The sequence below is a fragment of the Lasioglossum baleicum genome, chromosome 4, assembly GCF_051020765.1.
Source record: "Lasioglossum baleicum chromosome 4, iyLasBale1, whole genome shotgun sequence".
In the NCBI taxonomy this organism is placed as follows: domain Eukaryota; kingdom Metazoa; phylum Arthropoda; class Insecta; order Hymenoptera; family Halictidae; genus Lasioglossum; species Lasioglossum baleicum.
This window is the reverse complement of record NC_134932.1, coordinates 6,869,877-6,895,305: the sequence shown is the minus strand read 5'-3', so window position 1 is coordinate 6,895,305 and position 25,429 is coordinate 6,869,877. Positions and strand designations below refer to the sequence as shown.

Genomic DNA, 25,429 nt, shown 5'->3' with positions numbered 1-25,429 from the left:
GAACACTCGTACTAATATTTAATGTCAGCTTAATTATTACAGTGGGTGACTTATTTAAAAATGTTCTCACAAAACACACGCAACAGCTCAACAAATGAGTGACTTAATATAAAATCTGGAATGTTATTAAAATTTGAACTTTCGTACAGAATTTCATGATGAAATAAAGATATACACCACTTTTAATTCCCCTATTAAACCTAAGACTAGTATTCCTTTCAAATTTGGTCACAAATACATTCACATTTGCTTATATTTATTCAAAATATCTTGGAAAAGTTTTCTTTACAAAGTGAAATGATTGTCGGCATTTGAATACTGAAATGCATTATCTAAGTTTTGAATAATTCTAAGCAAACATGTAGACTATAATATTGTTGATCGTAGTTTATTACATATATCGCATTTCATTTATTTTAAGTATTTATGGAGAGACATATTTAATTTTATTTTTATAACTGATGGATGGAGAACACTGTTTAGAAAATTTAGGAACAATTATTCTGGCAAATATGCGTTTAAAAAAATAACAGTCTTGGTGCATTTATTATGATTGAACAGATTTAGATATTAGTCCCTTGGTAAACTCACACTCTTAAATACTAACTCATTCAAATACGTGCCTTTGATTCATAAAGGCACCGTTATTTTTATACATCATCAGGTTACTTTTCTCCTTTTATTAAACCACTTTTTTTACGCATGTGTAATGTTTAAGTCATTATTAAAAGAGTACTAACTAATTTCGGTAATCAACTTCCGCTTAAAAAGTTCTTCGTACACAAATCTGCTTATGTATTCTTTCTTTGGCGTCATTAAGAATAAAATGTTAAAACAGACGTATGGTTCCCTCGAACCAGTAAAAACGGTGGCATATCACGCGTTAAAGTCTCCAGCCAAGCCATATATAGAGGTGCTGATACAGCACCCTTGCGTGGCATTGGTAATGTCCTAAAAATAGATTCAATCAAATAGAAAATACACCCACGCGTATTGTTTGTAAGTAAACTATAAAAGTCTTCTCGAACTTCTCCACTTACATAACAACTAAATTAGCTTCCATTGAATTTTCAAGTAACAATTCTCTTAAACGCAAATGCCTATTTGTTTTTTCTCTCATGGCGAGTAGCTCAGAATCTTTAATAACATCTAAAAGTAATTAATCAATCATTTAAACCTCTTTTAATCGCAGAATATCAATGTAATTTTTTAATGTTTAAAAAACAAACCGTCATCTGTTGCTTTCGGATCGTCCGTTTGCTGAAAACTGACTATCAACGAATTGAAGAAATTTTTCGTACTATCTTGTGCTGGTTTCGAAATGTCTGGTATAACTTTCAAAGCAGAGTAGTCTATCCGGAATTTTGATAAAAGACTTGCCATGCTAAAATTACGTATAAAGGCAATATTAATCATTTCACAATTGTTTATCGTTATCTATACAACGTACGGAGATCATAACTTACTTTCTTTGCTCATATTCGAGTTCAGAATGTTTATTGGCAAGTGCAAATACCCTCAATTTACTGTTAGACCAATTTCGCCTTGTGCTAATAATGTACGGCAGCAAAAGCGTTAAACCACCATCATCGTATAACCACCATACATCTATGGTGCCCTTTTTTTGTTTACGCTGGAATTTTGTCACAGCGTTAAGTATGTCTTTCGCCACAGGTATAATATTCGGCCGAGTTTCCCGTTGATCTTCTGCTGTTGGATTAGGGTATTCGTTGATCATTTTAGCTCGCCTCGGTGCCGGACTGCCGGGTATTGAAATATCTGACGTGCTACTGGCTGTCAAAAGAAATATTAATTGTTTAACGATTACTCAAACGTTGATTAATTCAGGTTACAAATATGTTGCTAACCTTGGCTAAGTTGTGAGAAACTTTGATTTGCCGGTATCGAAGATGTCGCATTTTTTTTCTGTTCCTCAATGTCGCCTACGACTGTACCATAATCTAAACCTTCGCTTATACGGAGGAGCGCGACTGCTATATGCATATCCAACGCTTTACTAGGTACATAACACACAAAGATAATTATAAGCAATAGGCCAGTAATTAATATTAAGATTTATAATATATACAGTGACTCCCACTAATATTCGGACACTCTTAAAAACACCATGACTTTTTAAATATGGGACTATGCGATTTGAACTTTTTTGGGAATCTGGAGCAATTAGTCTACTACAGGATGTGAAAAGAAATTTTTTCAAAAATTGCATTTGGTTAGAATTGTAGAGAAAATACTAAAAGTTGCATTTTACAAGTTTTTTATGCGGGCCTATATTGAAATTTTAAAAAATACGTTTTGTAGATCTGTGTCAATTATATGTACTGTGAAAGTTTCATAGAAATCGGTTGGTGCGGGAAAAAACGACAGGCATTGAAAGATGTAAGAATCCTTAGAATTACTGCAGTTGGAGGCCGAAAATCGTGAAAAACTGCAATTTTTACTATCTTTAAACGTTTGTAGCTCATTACAACGTTGACCGATTTTGATGAAATTTTCAGAATATGTTTTCTTGATTTTTCTAGATTTTCCATACAAAAAAGTCCACATAAAAAAGTTGAAAAATACAACTTTTAGTATTTTCTCTGGAATTCCGACAACTTGCAGTTTTTAACAAAAATTTTTGTCACGCTGTGTAGCAAATTAATTGTTTTAACTTCTCCAAAAATATCAAGTCGTATATTCCAATATTTAAAAAGTTATGGTGTTTTAAAGAGTGTCCGAATATTAGTGGGAGTCACTGTAAATGTCCCTCAATGGTTCATTTTCTATATCAATCGGTCTTATTACTTTTTGTAGTGTGATTCATCGAGAGACATCGATTATTATGATTTCATCTTCACAAAATACTAACTGCATTACGTTGAAGTACATATTCAAATTTTCTCGTGGGCACTTGGCCCAGTCCTGTTTATAACCCATCAATAAAATGTTAGGTTTCATTTTTCCTAATCCAGCCGCTTGCAAAAGGGAAGTAGTACCATCTTGAAAGTTTGCACCGTCCACCAATGAATAAAATGCTTTAATCTTATTTCCTCTGAACCAAGAAGTACATTTTGTGATCATGGAATTGCGAGTTTTATATGAAATTGGTGTCTGAAATGCGATAGAACAATTTTCTTTAAACGTACAACATTGTGTCGGCACAATGTAACGGATTTAACCATTTACCTCTAATATGTGACCACAAATGAATAAACTATTGTTCTTGGTAATGTGATGCGCAAAGTCAACGAGCGATGATCTCGCGCTTGGCAGGCCGGTGAGTACCAAAAGCTGAGGTCTGTAATTTTTAACGTGTTCTTCGACTCTGTCTAATTGTTGAACAGCGGTTAACGCGTTATTATACGTTTGGGCTTGTGTAGTTGATCCCCAATTTACATCTGCAGAACAACGTTAGTTTTTAGAGAGGTGCGAGAATCGGAAAATGTCGGGCACCCAATGCGCAACGGTCGGGACGGGTCGGGTTCTCGAAAATTTCGGGATTCCCCAGAATAAATATGTTTCTTCTATCGATCGTATTTGCTGATAATAAATTTTTAAATGTTTTCGGTGCAACGGTTCGATCGTTTATTACGAATTATAAAGCAACTTTGCTAATTGTCAAACAAAATCAACGTTTCGATCCCAGTTTGGATCTTTTTCAAGATTTATTTGAATCGCGTCTGTAATTAGCAAAGTTGTTTTATAATTCGTAATAAACGATCGAACCGTTGCGCCGAAAACATTTAAAAATTTATTCCCCTGAATATTCGAAAATTCATAATAAAATTCGACAATCCGATATTTTCGGGTTCTCGCACGCCTCTATTAGTTTTATATTCCTTGTAAAAGAACAAAATATTAGGTATACGAAGTTATACCTGGTTTTCTGTAGGAGACCACTAGATATAGAGCTAGAACCACACACAAAGTAATTAGAGCTGTCCACCATGAGATCAGGAACATTACAGAGACACAAAGAATAGAACCGGCAAGACTCAGCCACATATTGTAATACTAAAACAGATAAATATTTCAATGACTATTTTCTTAAATCTGTGTTTTCTATGTTTACAAAATGACATAATAAAAAATGATACATACCTTAAATGTCGGGCGCCAACCAATTGGTTTAGCCAGCGAAGCGTGAAATGTACTAAAGTTGATTAGGGTATAGGCAGCCAAAAAGAAGTTTGAGATCAACGGAGCTATGGCATTTAATTCGCCTGAAAAACGAGAACCATGTTTTACAAAGACAATTGATAACACTGTCCAGCACCAAATTTGTTCCACAACTACTGTTGGCTGGTTCTTATAGAGTTTTTCGCGCTGATTCCGAATCTGTTTTTAATTTTTTCCCTATACGCACAGTTTTTGAGAAACATGACTTTGAAAAAACAACATATTTTTCAACTTTGAACAAATATTGTGGTGTTATTATAAAAGATATTGAATTGTTCTTTGCAGCAAAAGATTCTGTAGACTTTCCCGAATACAGCGATATCAAATATTAATACATTATGATTGTTTAAACAGTGTTTAAACAATCACTAAAGGCGGAGAGACACCACTTTTACACCAATTTTTTAGGATATTTTTCAATTTATCTCAAAAAATAAGGGTCCAATGGAAAATCGAACTATACCACGCGATAGAGCAGACTTTTATCTTGAGAAACCCCCCTTTGAAGTTTGAAACGTCGACGATCCAACCTATCGAGTGGTATAGTTCGATTTTCCGCTGGACCCTTATTTTTTGAGATAAATTGAAAAATATCCTCAAAAATTGGTGCAAAAGTGGTGTCTCTCCGTCTTTAATCATTGTTTAAACAATCATAATGTATTAATATTGGATATCACTGTATTCGGGAAAATCTACAGAATCTTTTGCTGCAAAGAACAATTCAATATCTTTTATAATAATATCTCAATATTTGTTTAAAGTTAAGAAATATGTTTTTTTTTCAAAGCCATGTTCCTCAAAAACAGATTCGGAAACAGCGCAAAGCACTCTATAAGAAGGACCCAACAGTAATTAGGGAACATAAAAAAAGTTGAAATTTGTTGGACAGTGTAATTACTACATTGCTAAACGGTTAACACAGTCAAAACCGTAATATTTACCAATTAAGATGAAACCGACGGCAATTATAAAAGTAAGGAAATAGCCGCGAATCGGTTCCTTATCCTTCTCACCGCTAAACCATGCTATTCCGGGATACAGTTTATCAAGGCAAAGAGCTTGAAACACTTTTGGTGCAGAAACCAACGATGCTAAGGCACTTGATAACGTAGCAGCGAAACATCCAGCATAAATGATTGGACCAAACACGGAGACCAATTCAATCACCTAAACAATTCGATGTGACTTTGGTAAATGTGTATGATTTGAAGCATTTACACTACTTTTGCGATATCTGATAATACCTGAAAGCTATTGTGGCTACCATAAGAACAGTTGCCTGTACAATTAAACTTTGTACCGTATATACTCCAAACTATTTTATCCGAATCCGGAGCAACAGTTGTCGTCGACTCTGTAGTTTCATTGCTTGAGTTGAAAGCTGCTATGGCCGTATATGAACTGTTGAACACGTTCCATAGATCGTTTACGTCACCAGACGCATCTCTTATTACTGTACCTCCTACCATCAGTGCCATGAGAAAGTAAGAAATTGTTGTTAAAAGTATAGCCAACAATGTACCCTTGGGTATTGCCGTTTGCGGATCCTATTGACAATACAAACGTTAACTGCATGAGTAAAATGATCTTTCACTATTACTTAAATACTACACATATGTGTTACAGTGTGTTCAACAACAAGTAGGGGGGAAAGTTGTTTTTCTCCATCACAATGTGAAACAAAAGTCCAGAGTAAACAATTGTAGTGTCAGTTTCGTTGATGAAGACATCGACAATTGTTTAATAAATGTTGTGTAAATATGTGTACCTTGCGTGGTAGTAAATTGTCCAGTCTGTTTAAACAATTCTTTATACATACATTCACTGCCGTGCAAAATTTTCATTTTATACTGTCACAATATACATTATTGTATACTAGAAATCTTCCGCCACTTGTTGTTGAACATCCTGCAAGTGCTACTCGTATTTCGATACATGTTAACAACACGAAGTCTTAATAAATGTAGTATTAACAAACTATTCCCTATAGACGAAAGGACTAAATCACCTTCAAATCACCGGATATATTCGCACCTGCCAGGATACCTGTTGCCGCCGGGAAAAATATAGCCAAAACTGAAAAAAAATTATGTTCCACTCCTTCGTAATATCTATAGTCCGAATAAAAGTTCTCCTTGAACAGATCTCCTGTAAAAAATCATTTAAACGTCAGTTATACGATTGGAGTACAAGCAAAAAGTAATATTATTATTCAGTAGACATTACCATTGTATCCTATGAACCCTTTAGCCTTCTCTGCGTCGTCTTTCGGACCAACAAAAGTACCAATTAAAAAATCAGCTATAGCTACGAGCAGGATGACGAGCAAACCGATCTGCGCTTTCGCCTCCCATTCCAAACCGATCATCACAATCAGCAGAAGCAGTACTATTGTAATGCAACCTATTAAAAACGCACGATTAAAACGTTGTGTTTTCGAAACCGTAAGAGAGAAATCGTGTATCCTTGTTTATATTTTTATATACGAACCTATAATTCTGATATCTGTGTTATCGCAATCGACGATGCAGATCCCATTCGCTTTGAGGCAATCAACCATACTCTCGCAGAACCCAACGACATACATAGCACACGCGACCGCGTTTGCCAACGAAAATATGAGCCCTATGGCTCCCCCGAATTCTGGTCCCAGTGATCTCGAAATCATGTAATATGTGCCACCTACGGAAAACAATTGGTCAAACTCATCTGACGTTCAATTCGAAATGTGGAACGCGTAAATCAATTAGATCGCTCGGACGACAGTTCCTTAATTTTGTCACAAGTGCGTCATTTTTTAATTTATGCTACAAGCATAAGAAAAACTGCTAATAACACGTGAGTAAAGAAGGAAGTTCAAGTGCTCTGTTAAGTTGTACACACGACCTTAGAATTAATAAGGCTGTTTCAAAGAGCTGACCTATTACACCGAAGTCTGCGCGAATGAAAAATACTGATCGTTAACCATTACTATGTATTATAATTATGTAGAAGGCATATTTATTTCTTAATGTTCAGACTTGAGTTTCTAAGTATTTCAAAATTGTAATATTATTGACTTAATCGAATAGAGATATTGTTTAAGAAGCATGAAACAATTTTCATTCATGAAAACACCTTGTTTGGCACGTGTTCTTTCGTACTATTTTATTTTTCGTTGATTATTGCGGGATTATTAACAACTGCCAAACGAGTTAATCAGATTATGGCATCGCCACACATCGTTATGGATCATATTAACTCATTAGACCTCACACCGCTGATTCACTCATTTACGCGGGAGTATTATTTACCTCCTTTAATGAGCCCATTTGTACTAATCGCCGACATCGACAGCGACGTTATCGTGGTCACGGCTGTCGTCGTGAAGATTAACAAGATGGCTTGTCCTAAAAGCATATGAAACAATAATTTTGCATTTCGACGATCGACTCGATGTAATCAGGTTGTTTATCGATAATAACCTGTGCCAGCTTGAGCTACGACCCATGAGAGTCGTAGAAACAGCATCACACCCCAGATATTGAGGAGACATCTCAGCAGGACTCCTTGGATCCATCCAAATTTGAAACCGGAAGTCGGTAGTTTCAAGTGCGCGATCGGTAAAGTATGAGAGCCTGGACCCTAACATAATTTAACAAGAAAGTTCCGATTTAGTGAATTTATTCAAAGGATCATGATTTAACTGGTTCTTTCCGCAATCCCTGGGAAACATTTTTATTTTGCATCAAGATTAGAAGAATTTAGGGATGTGGACGTATTGTTACCAACTCTCTGAAATGATTAAAGATGGAAAGATTTTTTGATTTGGTCCTAATATGCTGCAATTAATAAAGGCCATTTTTATTTCGCATAAAGATCCGCAGTCTAATCTATGAGCTCTGAATGCATAAGGATCCACAGTCTGATTATCGTATTTGGTCCCAGAATTGGGGAGCACTTTGATCGAAGATCCAGAGGAACCAAAGAACAATTTGAACCACGAAGGGTTAATGGTCCTACTAATCTAGATCATTCGAACGCGAACCTCGTGATTGTTCCACATATGTACTCGCAACGACCAGCTGACTTCGTACGATTATGAATGGGCTCCGTGGTTGCCCGTGTGTGTTACTACAGACGTACAAGTATTTATAGATATAAATTGTAGAAGTTGTCGAGAGATCCACGGATCTCTGTACGCGAGCGTTACGCGTAAATTGAGATTTAGAGGTGGTTATCGGCATTGAAGGTGATTCGTCTAGAGGAAGGGTCGCCAGTCGACCAATGAAGACTAACGATTTACGTAACAATGCCTCACATGCCGCACATTACACGTCGCCCAATGTTGAGACACTTTTTAGAAATTCGACTTCGACACTACGAAGACCTTGTGTCACGACCTTCTAACCCTTCGCTACAAGTTCCTGCGAAAAATCGTTCCTCCGACCGAATAAAAACCAAAAGTTGAACCCGTAGCTCTATTAATCATGCCTTGGACACGAACTCTACACACGGTAAAAAGTGAGATAAAACCACGGATAATAAACACAGTATTAAAATGTAAAAGGTGGACGATCAAGAGAAAAATAATTTGCTCTGATATCTTGCAATTGTCCTCCAATCCGGTTCCTCGCAACTATACCTGGTTATCGCGGAGAACAATCGTGGAAAACAAAAATATGTTACCATTTCGTAGTTTATGATACGAAAAATCGTGCGTCTTAAAAGATATGTGAGGTTAATATTTTTGGAAAGACGCGCGCGACCATTATCCTTATTCAAATCCTGATCTCGCGAACGAAAAGGAGGCTTTGGTGCCGCAAAAATGATTATTGTAATAATACCAAAATTATTATTGTAATTCCAAAGGGTAACATTCGCAACTTCGGATTTACGCGATGCACAACGAGTTAGCTCTTCAGCCTTCCCAAATATATATCTTCGCCAAACAAACGTTTCCGGAAGCCGTAGAAACGAAGCAAAGTATAATTGGATCACAGCAGGATGTCATGGTGAAGTCACGATTAGGGGTGCGAGAATCGTTCACACGAAATTCAGATATTCCCAAGGTTGACCCCTCCGTGATCAACAGCCGCGGAAGTTAATTAGATAATTCTGTGAATAGAACGAAAAAAGAAAAGCCCGACGAAATGATTAAGGTGGTTCAAGGGTAACCGAGGCTCCTCGACGCGTGGCTCTCGGCTTTTATAGCTCTTAGAGAGACGATTATTTCATCCCATTATTTCCCGCTCTATCCTCGAATATCGTGCCTTGGTCTCTAGCATAATTGCAAAATTATTCTTACACGGCTGCGCGCGGTGCGGATTCTCGTGGCGGCGGCGACGGCTTACCTTCCGCAAAAGAAAACCGTGTCCGTCGAACGTCTCTCCAAAGTATTTATGTATTTCGACTTCCGTGGATCTTTTCATCGTAAACTCGACGTTTACACATCTGCTCGCAAACAGGAAACTCGAGTCTCGAAAATCACGAAGCAGTATCGCGTTCCGTATTGTGTTACACGAAATAATTGACACCGTGATATTCCTTATACCCCGAGGGAACATAAAACGCGACATCTTTCGCCAAATTGAAGCTAATTATGTGGATCGAAAAAGCTTCGATAGCATGGTCATCGATAAACTGCGGATTTTATGCATTTATGACAAAAATGAGTAGATGAAATTGAAGACAATATAAACTAGAAACATTGAGAATATTTAAGAATATGCCCACGTTATTTTCAACTCACTGAAATTAATTCAAGAAAGAATTAACGAAGAAAATGTTTATTTTGCATAAAGATCCGCAGTCCAGTTATCGATTCGATAATCTACAAAATTAATCATTTCTAGCGTTGCAGGAGTGTTTCAGATTCGTCCAAGTTGTAGAAATAATATTGTACTTTGTGTATGGAAGAATGTAAAATTCTGTCGTTCGTAGATTATTTCGCAGGAGTTAAACTAGGAAAAACTGGTTTCGAATCGGCGTGTCGATCGACCCTCGAAGCGATGGAACAGCCTTTTCAAAAGAACACGGCTTACACTGGAAACCCTCGATGAAGAAAGAGCTTTATAAAGTTACATGGTTCAGGTATATTTTCCAGGGATGCACCTGGCACTGCCCCTTTAAACGCCGTAGAAATTCTATTGAATAGAATAGCGGTGCTTGGCTATTTCCCCAAATGTACAAGGTGGTCAAATAAAACGATCCAAAATTTGGCGCGTCTGTGATACTCAAACAAAAATGCTTGAACAGTATTAATTCGAAAACCGCTCCCTCCAGAGTAGAAATTAATCTTTCATAGGTTAGTTATCGCGAATGAGTCTCACCGAAATATATTGTATGTAAACAGACGACTCGGTTGGGATGTACATTAATTTAAGATTGCATGCGACAGATGATTACCGCGAACGTCAACGACAATTGCTTGTACAATTTTGCACTGGAATAAGGAAGGAAGACGCGTCTAGCGTAGTTCCCTAATGTGAGAACGAACTTTCGTGTTTTTCAACGGAAGGACTGATTTTCGAATCCATTTTTTAATCCTTTCAGCAGCTACCACAAATAAACAAAATTTTACTCCATTTTCTTCGAGCATCTCTGATCGAGTCCACGTTAAAAATCTTCGTTATTCTGTATCAATAAAAATGATAACGTTTTTTTTTATAATTGTCCAACGACTCGGAGCGTAAATTCACGATGTAAAGGCACGGTCGTTGATTTTTTCACACCCTGTATGTGATGCGGGTAAGTGAATTACAGGCGCATTGCATCGAAGAAAAGAACGATGCGAGAAGGAGCGCTTCTCACGCAGTGTTACATGTGATCATGTAGGTACTAACACGTTCAGAGAATAACGTGGTATAATAGTCAAATAATAACAAACGCTTATCCCCCGGCCCGTAATGTATTCGGAGCACGCGTTTTACTGGTCCCATTGGCACTCTCGTTAAGCCGTACATGCCGCACAATTCGGATTCGCGACTGATATTTCAATCTACAGGTCGAAACCGAAAGTTAAACCATAATACAGTAGGGCAAACGTGCCTTACGTCAACTCCTGCCCACTGGCCATCTTCCCGAAAATAAATTGCTTAAAAATAATTATTATCTATCAAGAAACTCTCATATATTCGAATGAGCACAATGGTCAGCCCATTCCCCACCTCCAATGGCCAGTTTAATCTCTCCATATGAAATATTTAGAAAAATGGCTGAGCACTGAACTAATTATTCTGTAACATTTATCTCTAAACAAGTCGTCACGAATTCAATCAAATTATTTTAAAATATCATAATTGCCATATTCAGTAATATCGTTATTAACGTCGCTAACTACATTTTAATTACTGATTGTATGACAGATACATTATTCATTATTTGTCGCATAATTTGTTGACTTCGTAGCACAGTGTTACCATCATGCTACTGCGTTAGAAATTTTCGTCATCAGTGTAGTGATGGAACCTTGACCAAGACCAGAGGTCAACAATGTGGCCACGACTGCAAAATGATGATACCAATAAAGTTACACGACGATGGTGACCATGAAGATTCTTGGAAAGAACTCGTACGAATTATAATTTCCTCTCGATATTTTATATTTCACAATTTACTCGGGTTATTCATACGTTCGTTGATGTAAAATGATTATTGTAGGAGGCACTGCCGAAAGATTCACGAACTAATAACAGGCCAAATGGAATACCGAGCTATTCGAGGAATCGGAATTACCGACGTAATTCATAATTTACAGCTCGCTCAGAATACAACCGTACTACGCACACAAAGATCTGAAATTCATGAATAAATATTCTCGGTGGATGAGACAGTCTTGTGGCATTTATAACCACTTCAAGTAATGGTTTAATTGTACGTACGACGGGACGTGGGGGTTTCCAGTTTAACCCGGTGTATCAGATCGTGCTCCTGGGCCTATGTGTCCTATTTACAGTAGGGGATATCACGCACTTTAGTGGACAATAATCTGACAGGAATCTTGGTAGCTCGGGAGATAATTTATGCTACGCATAATCATGAAATCAGTAGACTTTTCACAATGTACGTAAAATGAATACTGTACATCTACTGTTTTTATTTGATCCTACTTGTAATTAAACATTAAAGACTGCACTGAGTCATAACAAGCAAAAACCGATCTCGAAGTTATCAATTATGCTCAGAAATCCAATACCTCAACTGTGAGAACCAGAAGTCGTCCATTGTACTCTATTACCGCTACTCAGCAGAATAAAATCATTGTCATTGCACTTTATACGGAACACTCTGTGTAATTCCTTCCCAGGTAAGGTACTTGAAAATTTTAATATAAAACAGCTGCAAGATTCATTAAGTCAGTACACTTATTAACTAGGAAGGTTAAGAGACGAATAAGAAACCGAGCAGCTCACTCCAATCGTTTATTGCAAATATTATCTATTTCTGACAAATGTTTGTTAAACTAAAAGTGGCCCTTGCGCGGTAAATAATTTTTAAATATCCTTCTTAAATGTGTGTGTGATGTGTGTGTGATTTTTAAACCACCCCTCCATAGTCTTTGTAAAGCTAATAGGAAGTATGGACCCACGATATTAAACTCAATGGGGTGTAACTCTATTTCGACAAAGAATTGCATCGTCTGTACACTGTAATAATTAAAGAATCTGTATTACCAGCAAACTTCATTAGAGTTGAATTGCTATTGACTCAATATGTTGAGGATAATCCAGATGATAGATTTAAGTCATTACGGTGCTACGTTTCGCCGGACATATCGTATTTCGGTCTATCAATCGGTTCATCGGGGTTTATATTTAGCTGGACACACACTATGGGACTTTCGAAAAATCCTGTTCGATTAAAACGTCGCGCGAACATTGCTCGTTGCGGCCGGGTCAAGATAAAGAGGGTTGTGTCGCAGGCTTCTTCAATTGGCGCGGATTAACAATTGCTAAACAGAAGCACTGTGACCAGGGAACAATTTCGGAAGACCACTTGCGCGGTGCAATACACATGTATAACAGAATTAAACGCCCCCTGCAGCTATTAGTTATCATTTTCTAACACTGATTCGGGGAACAAAGAGGTACTTAATCGATCGTGCAAATAGATTTTGAATATCCACCTTTGGTTCCAATGCATACACCTATCTGCTGAAAAAATCTCTCTCTCAATCAGTAAACTGGGGATTTTTATGCAAAATAAAAATTGTTTCTTAACGATTTCGATAAGCTGGGACTAATGCGTCGAAGCTGTTAAATTCTTCTAATCTAAGTTCTGTTATAAATTGCACCTACGCGGTCTTACCATGAATGCGTAAAATCTGCAGTCCGCTAATGAGAAGTTAGATTAAAATGTAAACACGTTATAAAACGGGAGCCATCCTAAGCCGCGATAGAATGATTACAAAATAAATAACGCTAATGAACGGCGCGCGTTCGCAGTTCCAGCGTTAAAAATAGAATTCTGAAATTGATTTCAATGTTATCGGGAGGATGATTAAAATGACCCTAAAACTGCAGAAAAATAGGCGCGCGCGCGATCACGTACCTCGAAGAGCAGCACAGCTGGAAAGAATGCTAAGCACATACGGTTACCATCGTGGCTCGTAATGAGTCCAACTACTGGCACGTTGTAAAACAAAGAACCCGTGGTCCTATTAATGGTCAAGTATCATCATCATCCTTACCTTGTTAAGCAGAGTGGGATTGTGGAGCTCGTCCAAGGATGGTCTATGAGCAGCCTGGATGCTCATGATGTTCCTGTAATTGTCTAACCTAGGCAGAGCTTCTCTGGTCATGTGCCTGAGGGACTTCTTGGTCTCTTGCTCGCCGAGGAGACTGGCACGACCTTCGAGACTATCGACACGATTCACGTGGAACCTGGTCCTCCTCAAGGGGTTCAACTCCACCGTTTCGGAGTCGGTGTTGTCCCCGTTTATACCGTTCTCCATTTTTATATTGTCTCGTTCTCACTTTAATACTCTTACGAAAGCTGCCCTCCGTTTGGCTGTTAGCTCGTGAGACTAACGGCGATCTCGAGTCGACGAATCTATCTCTAGACGATTGAAAACTTCCACAAAGTAGCTCGATGGATCTGGCTCTTCTGAGATCTCATGGATTTATTGATTCTAATATCCAGAGCTTCCTGAAACAATAGTCAGAGATTAAACATCAGGAACTGCTGGTCGAGTGTCTATTTCTGGGAAACCGGTGGTAAAGATGTCCCTGTATGAGAAGATACCGACGAATGGGCATAACTTTTCATATCTGCAGGAATAGCTGTTCCTAACTAACCGTGACTAGATGTGTCTGTAAATGACTAACAGTGATTACATGTGACTAATGCTCAAATGCTAATGGAATGCAATTACAACACCGAACAAACATGAATTGATAAAGTGAAGCCGTTACTTACGCTCGCGAGATATTAACTCTGAGGAGGACGCGGCTGATCTGTCAGATACATCCGAGATCTTTTTGAAAATATTTATATTGGCATTCTGTTTACTGATTCCAAGGACAAATATATTCGCACAATGCTACACATTTTGAACGATATCCACGAGATACTGAGCAGCGACTATTGAACAGCTGCGTTAAAAGTGTAATTTTATGTAAATAATGATAAACGGCTGTCGGACTACTATCTCCGAATTTTTTAGCGGCAATGTGCCATGCGTAGTAGTGCACGACTACACGTGGCTATTGACGACTACAATGACTCCACCGTAATCTGTAGACGTAACAATATGCATAAATGTTGCGCGTTAACAACGATCGTTTTTTTCCATTGGCATGTGTTTACAAAAATTGACGATCGAGATCTTCGAAGGAGGCCTGCGTCGTTACATCCCCTATTGCCCTATACATAACCGGTTCGGGTCGGCGAAGATCAGCGCCCGATGCCCTTGGTTCTCGAGTTACAATTAGTTAACAACTGCCGCGTAGGCTTGTCAATTATGAAATTACCCTTGTTTACAACACTCTACACATAATTACTGTTTCTCGACGGGTTAATGCATGGATGATCTAGTTATTAAATTAATCGTTTCTTGTAACGCCGGAAAAATGGCGTTCCTTCGGCGGAACGGTGACTGTGCCTCGTTCTGCGCGATCTTCGGCCTTCCTTTTTTGTTCCTGATTTTGAAAATTTTTCAATTCTTCCACCAATCCGCGATGTATACAAATACGTAGAACTTCGACAAGCTAAGTATTTCAATCAACAAGTCTTCAATAAAGAAATCTGTACAAACGCATGCGATAAGCTTTCTTCGGATTTTGAAAGCTGCATTCGCGGAATAGATTTCACTCTTTTTATAGATGCTATCGCGCAAAATGATATTTCGTGGTACACCGATATCTCGTTATTATTTCCTTCGATTGCGGATAACATTGTACGAAGAAATTTTTAATTTCAAATGCTAGTTGTTATATAATTTTATCTGACGCGCCTCTCCTTGTTTTTATTTCGCATCCCGTGTAAACAAATTTTACAAAGACTCGTCAAATGGCGAATATGCACAATGATTTCACCGTAGAGGTAGCTTCCTTGTTATCTTTACTTCGATAAATGCACAATCCTAACGACGACGAATCACAAATACTATTCTGCCGTTCGTGTTATATCATTTCTAACTGTTTTATTGCATGCCTCCGGAAACCGGTGAAGCCGCATTGTGTGTGTTGTAGCAGAATTACGCGATAATTCTGTGGTAATAGCGTTTTCCATCGTTTGCACCCTCAATTACACTGTTTCATATTGGAGCCGCTGTTAAGGGGATTTACAACGCAAGCGATAGATCGAAGCACATCTATGTGTATAAAGGGGTGCGCAACCCCTCCGTTTTGAAATATTGCGATTTCTACTTCCTTACACTTATAAATAATCTCCTAAAAGTGAAATCTATTATCTCAAAGTTTTTCTTTTTCTTACATCATCGAGTGTGATTGGAATTACATTGCAACGAGTATTAGAATAACAAATAGACTAGAATTCGAAACAAGCTTACTGCAAAATAAACCGTTTTTGAAATATTCAAAAGAGTTCATTCTTTTTATTGTCACTCTTTAAAGCATTTTTGCATTTCATTATTAATTCCTATATATTTTATAATTTAGCTACCTTTTGCACGCACCATTGTTTCCCACCCTCCTTAGTGCACTAACGCTGTTGCAGCACTAAATTATTTTCAACGTCAATTGATAAAACAAATAATATTTCATTATTTTCCAGAAATACTCGTGTTACTTCGATGTCTGTCTCAATCCAGATAAACAAAATATTTTTTGAAAATTAATATCTCCGCAAATTATATGGCTCTGCATGCGAACTATGCATTAACCTGTTAACCGACTGTGCCAAGTTGGCTGCTAGTTTTCTATTTATTTACCTAGAATATGTATATCGCAATATACCAGTCATGCATATGTAAATAAAATTGTATATTCATTGTTGCAAAAATTGAAGGACAACGAACCACCCTACCGGATCGACTGGTTAAACATGAAGTTAAAAACACGAGCCCGTAAGTATCAAGTAGAACGAATCTACAGATGAATTCGGCGGCGAACGCGTTCGAATAAACTGTCATCTGTTCAAGAAGCTCGGAAGCTATGCGACGACGTCCACTCTGGCGTTGCAGGAAAGCGCAGCTTTGTGAAAAATAATGGTGTGCTTAATAACGCAGCCGGCTCACCCCAGACGCCGCACCAAATACGGTCTACAACGTTTCGTTGTATTATTCTTGTGCGAAGGGGAAGACCGGTACGTTGACACGGTTACACGCATCTTTCTCAATAAGGAATCGCATCATTTCGAATCACAGAAAGGCAAACAAGTATCCGGGGATGAATTACCTTCCTCTCCCAACGACGACGTTAAAGGGTCCTCTCTGGTGGAACAGGCTCTCTGTCATGTATCCGTTTTCCCCATAACCTTCACGCCATGAATATTCACGCCTCTTTAAGTTGTTCACATCTGTCCGCGGTGCGCGACCAGTAGATCTAACAGGCGAAGCTTTTCGAAAACGTTATGGAAAACAGCATGTCAGTTGATGCGAACCGAAGCCGGTATTGTCTCACTCCTGAGTCGTTTCCACGCGGTCGACGCGATTAAAAAACACGTTGATTATTCTTCACGCACTGTGCATGCACCGACTGAGAATTCGCTCAGACACGATGCGCACTGCTTATGCGTTCGCAAGCACGTGCGACTTCTGTCATACGCGCTCGTGCGATAACAGAGACTCTACACTCCTCGACACGTCCGACCCTCGCCAAACCACGACTCCTACTAACGGAACTTACGGAACGGAACGTCGCGTCGCCGCACAGTTCCCCTTTACTATTCTATGTATACTGAGGCGCGCTCTCGCACACTGTTGCACCCGCCGCCACGCGACGATGCGACACGCGACTGCATCGGTTACACAGATGCACCGAGCGTCGCGCGTTATCGCGCACACGCACTTTCTCGAAGTGGCGGCTCACCGACACGCGCGCCCCGCTATCTACAAACTGCTACAAACCAATGTTTTATCCCTTTGTGCACAAACATTTTTTTTTAAATACACCCCTGGCGAAAAGTATTAGATCGAAGAAATTAAGCTTTACAGCTGGGAATTTTGCGTAAGATGTTTGTTGTATACATGATCGAAATACAAATGAACTAAACTGCATGTAGTGTAAGGTGCAAATTTATTTATCAAGTAATTAATAGTAATTGGTAATAGCTCTGATCTTTATGCATTTATAGCAAAATTGAGTATGTGAAATTCAAAATTGTTGAAAAATTTTTAAAATCGAACACATTGTCAATATATATATAATTTCACCTCTATTAAAATAATTACGGACAATTTTTATTTTGTATGAAGATACGCGCAGTCTAGAAATAAGCAAGACCTATATGAAACACTCGGAATTCTCGCGGCGATCAACATCATAAGTATTAAATTATCTGTGTGCTACTAAAAAGGGACATGCAAAGATTCTTTGTTAATCATTAATTTATTTTAATGTAGACAAACTACAATATGTACATCAACAATTTTTATTAAATACATGTAATCTGTAATATTATGAAACGTATATCGGCAGCTTTCAATGACCCTTTCAATTTAAAGAAATATATGAATTACTGTAGAATTAACACATTACCTACCGGAAGCCTGTTAACCCCTTGATACATTATTTTCTTTGCAGCTACAATTGTTTAGAAATTTTTTCTCTCAATCAGTTTTTTGTCTACATTTACTTCAATGTTTAACTATTGATAACAGACGAACGAAATTTATTAACTATGTAACATAGATTTCTAAAAAGTATTATATAATCTCCGATAGATAATGTATTAATAATGAAGTCACACAACTTATCTTAATTTGTAAAAGTGAATCATTAAACTGCACAATCATAATCGTTTCATCATATAGAAACGGTACTGCAATGAACCTAATTATTACTGAAACCACTGAACACCAACTCGATAGCAGCCTGAACATCACCGTTTGTAAATTGCAATGCCTGAATATTTATTGTATCGTCTTGCAATCCTATTTCATGCATCTGTGCTAATTGTCGTTGCAAGTCTGTGAACTGTGGCAGCACAGGTGGTAAAATTGGTGGCAGTATAGGGTCAGTAATTAAACCTGTGGTTGCTACGGAAGCCTGTTGCATAGCCTGATTGAACATTTCAGTGGTTATCACACCGGAATTTGTACTTCCACCTGAGGTTGAAGAAGGTGTGTTGGAGAGAGGAAAACTTCTAGTTCTTGCTCTGGAAACTGCAGCTGCGAGTTGTGCAGCAGTTATTGTAGTATTTGATGGATTGTTGGACAGATTTGATGGTTGCGTAGAATCTGAAGACTGAGAAGAATCACCTGCCATTTCTTCATCGTCACTCAAATTGTCCAAGTTATAAGAGTATGCAGTTGGTTGTGTGTTGGACACAGAATTGTTAGATGCAGCAGTTGCATTGTTATGCATTGCTTCACGAATAATTGCAGTTGTATTGTTGTGTGCTGCTGCATGAATAAGTGCAGTTGCATTGTTGTGTGTCACTTCATGGATAGCTGAAGTTGCATTATTGTGAGCCTGTTCATGAGTAGCTGCAGTTGCATTGTTGCGTGCCTCTTCTTGTATAGCTGCAGTTGCATTATTGCGTGCCTCTTCATGAATAGCTGCAGCTATATTTTGTGCTGCTTCCACTAACACTGGATGTGCTTTTGCAAATCTACATATACAAACAATATATTAATTTCAAATTTATTATAATATATGTAAGAAAATAAAGTAGAACCTGCCTTCGGACTGTATCTACATCTGTAAACTGTGCCATTAAATCAGGATCTTGGAAAATGGCTATTGCTGCAGCATCCTCGTGTAAACCAGGAGAAGATGAAATAATGTTAGCTATTACATCTTGTCTTTGACCTAATCGCTACAATTAATAAATACATATAATGTTATATTTTGTATATTGTAAGACTATGGTATTACAATGCAATGGGTTGGAAAGAAAGTTCTTAGCGTTTTCAAATTAAGGATCGAAGATAAAATTAAGGTATTTATTCGTATGTTTATTCAATAACACGAGAAGTTACCTCGAAAATGGCAAAAAGTAATAGAACAGAATGAAAGATATGTTATTGAATAAATCTATGAATAAATATCTGAATTTTAGCTTTCAATTTTAATTTACAAATGCTACAAACTTTCGTTCCAACCCAATATAATAATTACATGTAAAGCACTTCTAAGAGCAGGGTCCTCTCTAAATGACTTGAATGCAGATGCAAGGTCTAAAATGCTATCTTCGGAAATATATCTAGGTACTGCCGGGGTTTCTGGTTCTTCTTTTTTTAGCACATGCACCATAGAACCATTTTTTAATCCATATGATTCTAGTGTGACCTCGTCTTCAAGAATGCTCCCACAGTAAGTCAATTCTAAGAAACAAAGAAACAGAAAATTTATTTAGAACCATACTTTTTAAAGATTGTTTTCCTTAAACTGCATTTAATATTATATTCAAAGAATGCAGCAATTTTATATTATTATATAGTAACGGTTATATTCAAATATCTGAAAAACTTTAATAAATCACAAAGAGCCAAAACTCAACTGTCATCTTACCAAACAAATCTTTTGTTAGGTTAACTCTCCTAGCTGTCTCCGATTTCAAGAATTTGACTTTACTTTTGAAATTAATATTGTTTAACTTAATTGTGGTTAAGGCATGTGGGTCTAAACGTAATCCCAAAATTATTTCCGAGGACATTATTGTCAATAAATGATAATATTTTGAAATATTATCAAACGAACTTGTCAATCGATACAATCAATTTCACTACAAAGCAGATACAGGCTATGCAACTAAACTTGTTGCACTTCCACTTCCTGCCTTCCATCGTTTTCTACTTTTTATTCGCGTATTTAATTATGCATTACTATTTGTATAACTGACCGTGGTAAAAAATGTAAATTATTAGATAACATTACTTTATTATTTTTATAATTAATATATTTTTCAAAAATATAATTTGAATAGAATTATAGTCGTAGCGTAAAACTACAGTTCTCTAAATGGAAATGCTGTTATGAATCCTGACTCATGTATATATATATATATATATATGTATACATCTTGATTTCTTTTAAATAAAAAGAAAATAAACAATTTCAAAAGCAGTCTAAAAGTGTTTTTAATCGATTAATGATATCTCGACAGCCTTCGATTCGATTGCCAGTTCTGATCGATGTCACAGCAATGAAGTGGAATAAAGATGATGTAAATAGACATTGAGATCTTTAAAATATATTTTCCACTGTTCTATAAATCAGTGATATTTTCATAGTCCGTTTTCTTTATAAAGGTAGTGTTGGAACAGAAAGAAAATGTATGAGTGTAGAGTATATATATATATGTATAGAGAAGTGTGTTTTGTTTGTAGCTCTTATCAAGATTGATGCGCTATTGATCCATGATCATGCGTACTAGTAAATATATATACGCGTATAAGTGGAGCTGAGTATCTAAAAATTATCAGTCCACCTCGAACACGAAGCATCGAAGCGCCGAGTTCAATTGAATTCCCGGGAATTTATATAAGAAGGATTTCTATTGGCTCCTTTGCTGTTCCTGGCGATCCTTGATCCTTTTAGTTCCTGGTACATAGTCTTTGGTGATCTGCATCTGCAGCCATGTCCAGCCATGTCTGCAGCAGTCCTTAGTAATCCTTGCTAGTTGCTAGCCCTCTTAGTCTCTAATAATCCCAGCCCTAATTATCCTCTTCTCTTTTGCCAACTTTTCTGCGTTAGTGTATTTCATTTTACCTTGTTCTTCTATCCCCTCTATATAGAAAAAATAAGGTAAAAATCTAGAAGTGTTGAATCTTGAATCTCCAAGAACCTCCAAGGTCACAAACAAAGATTTCGATGACGTCACAAGACATTTTCACAGTTTCGTTCGCACCAGTTCGCACTGTTCTTCGTTACAGTTACAGAGCCTGCGTCCTGTTGCATGTCGCTATTTTATCGTGAAACGCAAGACATTGCTCTTCGTGCAACATTGTATAAATAGGAAGTTACACGGATAACAGGACCGAAGTTGTTTTGTTCGAACTTGTCGGTGAATCAGAAGTGTCCGGTAATGTTTGGTTGTCGATGGATTCGTATGTCAACTACGCATTCAGTATTTCGCGTTCCTGTATTGTTCTATCTATTTATAGTATCGAAAGCAGGAGAAGTACCGCTATGTACAACGTTTTTCCTTTTTACGAGAGACATATTGGACAGCAGTGTAATGTTTGATAAGGGTAGCCTTTTGTTTGCAGTGCATTTCAATTACGCAATTCACCGAGTGACGCATACTAACGTCGATTTTCTCGTAATTAGTGACAACCACGCTCGCCGAGATCATTGCGTTTACAACTGTCTGCCTCTCGTTTTGTTTTTCACGATTACACGCGTATCAATCGATCCATCTCGTTGTTAAGTATTTACATACATTCGTAATTCGTGCCCGGTAATCAGGTGAATGTCAATGACAGATAAAATTACGCTGTCCTATCGTTTCATGGAAATATTGTGTCAACAACATCAATGATAAGAAAAGTGACGACTACGATTTCTGTCCATTCACTAGGATTTCACATGCTCATTTGATTTCAGAGATGTTACCATCCCGTGTCTCATGGGTCGAATGAAGCTAATGTCTGTGAAAATACTGCTTGACAGTTGGATATAAGCAGAAGTTTCGCATGCCCAAGAGGTCCGCAAGATGGATGTGATAAGTGGAAATTCATACGAATGCCCTGGTTCCAGTAAGCCACTCGACGTAGACGAAGCATGCTTTAGCATTTTAAATTTGTACAATGCTACAGTTTCTTTTTATTCAGTGGCATGGGAAGCTTATTGGGTAAGCATCTACTAAGCTACATTCCCCACCTTGCATTGGGAGTGCAATGCGCATTGCTGGCACTCTCTAATTAAAATATGCCAATTGCAGACTCATAGATTAAAAATTGTTTCTAGGGTGTTGGTAAACTACAAGCTTCATTACCACCGGAAAGAAATACGAGTTTAATAGTAAGCACAAAGCACCCTTTACATATATATTATAGAGTTCAAGGATCAGGATCCAGATACTTAGAGTATTGCCAGTTAGTATCTGTAATTGTTTAATCCTTTGACAACAATCTTGTACAACACATTCATTAATAACGTCATTTCAGTACAACATATAACTTTGAAGAGCATGGTAGTTATGGATGGAATATATCAGCCGAGCACTCATGTTCCGACATTTATGTCATACGTGAACCAACAAAGAATTATCTTCGTAAGTTATGTTTGATAATAATGTAATAAACATAATAAACTAACGAGTATTCATTAACTCGCGATTAATTGTTTTTTTTTCAGCTATCATTGCAGCATTTATGATATATATTCTAGTTATGATTGCTTGGTCAATGTCTAAGGTCATTATACGAGTGATAAAAGTTAAATTGTCGTCTGATAATGCACGTAGCATAAGTGTAAGTAACTGGATAAATTGTTGTTAACATATTCGTTTATCGTCTATTCGATCGTATTTCAGGATTTGGATAGACTTCAAGAGACAGAAAGTGCAACAATTCCAGCAGTCAGAACCACAAGATCCAGTACTAGAATACAGTCCGTGGATACGTTTAGAGGGTAATTCTTGCATAAATCCTACCTGATCCTTTCTTTCATTTATAATGTCAACTGTTTTGTTGTAGAATTGCTGTACTATTGATGATATTCGTCAACAATGGTGGAGGTCAGTATGTCTGGTTTAATCACAGTGCATGGTTTGGATTGACCATAGCAGACTTGGTACTTCCTTGGTAAGTTACAGTCAGCTGTTAACTTCAAATTATATTATCCAACTGGTTCTGTGTGATGAACTCGACAATAAATACACAGGTTCGCGTGGACCATGGGTTTAACGATAGCGATATCGAAGCGTGCAGAACTTCGTATTACAACTTCGCGTGTAAAAATAACTTTACGTTGTCTTCTACGGGCAGTGATATTAATACTTCTTGGGTTAATGATAAACTCCATATATAGTAAATCCTTGAGCGAGCTTCGTTTTCCCGGAGTCCTTCAATTACTGGCTATTTCGTATTTCGTGTGCGCCACCCTAGAAATAATCTTTATGAAACCATATTCTCAGGTTAGCATATCATTTATTATTCTCGAACTGTAGAATCTTTCTGCCTGAACAATGAATATCTATATAAATTACTTGTTAGGATACCTTGCTCCAGTTTGGTCGATTTGCGTCGTTTCACGACATATTAGACAGTTGGCCTCAGTGGCTATTTATGGGAGTCATCGTTGTCACTCACACTCTCATCACTTTCTTACTGCCTGTACCAAACTGTCCAAAGGGTTATTTTGGACCTGGTGGTGAATTGGATCATCGTGGACAGTATATGAACTGTACCGCAGGCGCAGCTGGTCACATAGACAGATCAATCTTTGGAAGTCATATGTACTCTAAGACATCAGATCCTGTCTATGGCACTATTTTACCTTACGATCCCGAAGGTATGATAGTCAAATAGTATTGTAACACGTTGAATGCCGCAAGTGATTATTAAATCACTTGTTGTGTACCATGAAGTTGTGGAATTATTAATGAATGCACTGTATATCAGTAAAATATGCAATTATTGGTGCAAATAATAACAAAGACCTCTATGGTGTTCAACGTGTTAAACGTAAAAGAAAAACGGTTGAATGTTAATAGTTACGATTTATTAATTGCAGGATTAATGAATACTGTATCAGCTATATTGATTGTCTATTTGGGCGTTCATGCTGGCAAGATTCTACTATTCTTCTACCAATACAATTTCCGAATTGTTAGATGGTTGTTATGGGCAGTGGTCACGGTAAGCAAATCTCAAATAACTTGGGAACGGAATCAGAAATCAGTTTCCAAACTGTTGGCTTCGAATGAATTTCAGACACTGTGGTATAAATAATTCTTTTCAGGGCATCATCGCTGGAATTCTCTGTAATTTTGAGAGGCAGGGAGGTGTTATTCCAATTAGCAAAAAGATGATGAGCTTGTCCTTCGTTTTGTCTACTTCCAGTTTCGCTTTCTTGTTATTCGCGTTTTTGTATTTTCTTATCGATTACAGACAATTCTGGACCGGAGCTCCGTTTACCTACGCTGGTAAGTGTTCGAAATGATGCTACCGAAAAGTAGATGAATAGACACGATTAAATATCAACGCGGTATACTTATTTCAGGTGCGAATCCCATTTTCCTTTACGTGGGTCACCTGTTAACGAGAAAGTTGTTCCCGTGGTGGTGGCACTTGTCTTCACACTCGCACGGGCCATTTTTGGCTATGAATTTATGGACAACAATATTGTGGACGATAATCTCTTACTTACTATATCGGAAGGACATTATTATAACTGTATAAAAAGCATACTCCCATCAGGATGGTATTATAGATTTACGACTGCCCACGTATCGCGACGGAAACACGATACTTTTGTTACTTTTACATAATTAACATTTGAGTAAGAAACAAGTACTGAGTTTTGTAATCACAAGCACGGAACAGTGTTGCGAACAGAACGAAACCGGTGCGTTGAACAACTGTTAACATATTGGTTAACCAAAAATAAATATGCGGATAATCATTTTACCTTTGATGATTATTTAAAATGATGTATTTTATTTTTATAAATAAAGACAACGTAAATGTATT

The 25,429-nt window shown here is 37.4% G+C and overlaps 3 protein-coding genes across 9 annotated transcripts; 1 reads left to right on the top strand and 2 right to left on the bottom strand.

The window, feature by feature from the left end:
* Positions 1–42: 42 nt before the first annotated feature.
* Ncc69 (sodium chloride cotransporter 69) lies at positions 43–18,072 on the bottom strand. Of its 2 annotated transcripts, none has more exons than XM_076422403.1 (18): positions 17,022–18,072; positions 13,853–14,310; positions 7,647–7,806; positions 7,476–7,571; positions 6,673–6,864; positions 6,409–6,585; positions 6,191–6,330; positions 5,427–5,729; positions 5,124–5,349; positions 4,105–4,226; positions 3,882–4,017; positions 3,190–3,401; positions 2,873–3,114; positions 1,869–2,017; positions 1,467–1,794; positions 1,230–1,384; positions 1,041–1,149; positions 43–951 (listed from the first exon to the last, which is right to left on the bottom strand). In XM_076422403.1, the coding sequence occupies exons 2-18, from the start codon at positions 14,114–14,116 to the stop codon at positions 816–818; spliced, it is 3,147 nt and encodes a 1,048-aa protein (XP_076278518.1). In that variant the 5' UTR covers positions 14,117–14,310; positions 17,022–18,072; the 3' UTR covers positions 43–815. The 2 variants fall into 2 exon arrangements, with proteins under 2 accessions (XP_076278518.1, XP_076278519.1); XM_076422404.1 differs by lacking the exon at positions 17,022–18,072 and adding an exon at positions 16,288–17,007.
* A 128-nt stretch (positions 18,073–18,200) lies between these two features.
* LOC143208223 (ubiquitin-like protein 7) lies at positions 18,201–21,359 on the bottom strand. Of its 2 annotated transcripts, none has more exons than XM_076422428.1 (4): positions 21,220–21,359; positions 19,908–20,113; positions 19,469–19,605; positions 18,201–19,398 (listed from the first exon to the last, which is right to left on the bottom strand). In XM_076422428.1, exons 1-4 carry the CDS (start codon positions 21,233–21,235, stop codon positions 18,618–18,620), a joined length of 1,140 nt encoding a protein of 379 aa, XP_076278543.1. In that variant the 5' UTR covers positions 21,236–21,359; the 3' UTR covers positions 18,201–18,617. The 2 variants fall into 2 exon arrangements, with proteins under 2 accessions (XP_076278543.1, XP_076278542.1); XM_076422427.1 differs by lacking the exon at positions 21,220–21,359 and adding an exon at positions 20,301–20,751.
* Positions 21,360–21,376: 17 nt separating this feature from the next.
* LOC143208222 (heparan-alpha-glucosaminide N-acetyltransferase) lies at positions 21,377–25,427 on the top strand. Of its 5 annotated transcripts, none has more exons than XM_076422423.1 (12): positions 21,377–21,536; positions 22,338–22,584; positions 22,701–22,828; positions 22,901–23,007; positions 23,091–23,206; positions 23,269–23,366; positions 23,432–23,539; positions 23,619–23,871; positions 23,951–24,248; positions 24,471–24,595; positions 24,699–24,882; positions 24,960–25,427. In XM_076422423.1, exons 2-12 carry the CDS (start codon positions 22,447–22,449, stop codon positions 25,136–25,138), a joined length of 1,734 nt encoding a protein of 577 aa, XP_076278538.1. In that variant the 5' UTR covers positions 21,377–21,536; positions 22,338–22,446; the 3' UTR covers positions 25,139–25,427. The 5 variants fall into 5 exon arrangements, with proteins under 5 accessions (XP_076278538.1, XP_076278540.1, XP_076278541.1 ...); XM_076422425.1 differs by lacking the exon at positions 21,377–21,536 and adding an exon at positions 21,640–21,813; XM_076422426.1 differs by lacking the exon at positions 21,377–21,536 and adding an exon at positions 21,640–21,838.
* Positions 25,428–25,429: the final 2 nt, after the last annotated feature.

Bases quoted from the DNA above. Each gene is read 5' to 3' on its own strand.
- Ncc69 (XM_076422403.1), bottom strand. From the start codon at position 14,116: ATGGAGAACGGTATAAACGGGGACAACACCGACTCCGAAACGGTGGAG. The intron at 3,115-3,189 runs GTAAATGGTTAA...ATCGCATTTCAG, and splicing joins TTTGTGGTCACATATTAGAG to ACACCAATTTCATATAAAAC. The intron at 1,385-1,466 runs GTAAGTTATGAT...ACGTAATTTTAG, and splicing joins CTCGAATATGAGCAAAGAAA to CATGGCAAGTCTTTTATCAA.
- LOC143208223 (XM_076422427.1), bottom strand. From the start codon at position 20,445: ATGTCCTCGGAAATAATTTTGGGATTACGTTTAGACCCACATGCCTTA. The intron at 19,606-19,907 runs GTAATTATTATA...TATTAATTGTAG, and splicing joins CTCTTAGAAGTGCTTTACAT to CGATTAGGTCAAAGACAAGA. The intron at 19,399-19,468 runs GCAGGTTCTACT...TTGTATATGTAG, and splicing joins GATGTAGATACAGTCCGAAG to ATTTGCAAAAGCACATCCAG.
- LOC143208222 (XM_076422423.1), top strand. From the start codon at position 22,447: ATGGATGTGATAAGTGGAAATTCATACGAATGCCCTGGTTCCAGTAAG. The intron at 23,008-23,090 runs GTAAGTTATGTT...TTTTTTTTTCAG, and splicing joins ACCAACAAAGAATTATCTTC to CTATCATTGCAGCATTTATG. The intron at 23,367-23,431 runs GTAATTCTTGCA...GTTTTGTTGTAG, and splicing joins TCCGTGGATACGTTTAGAGG to AATTGCTGTACTATTGATGA.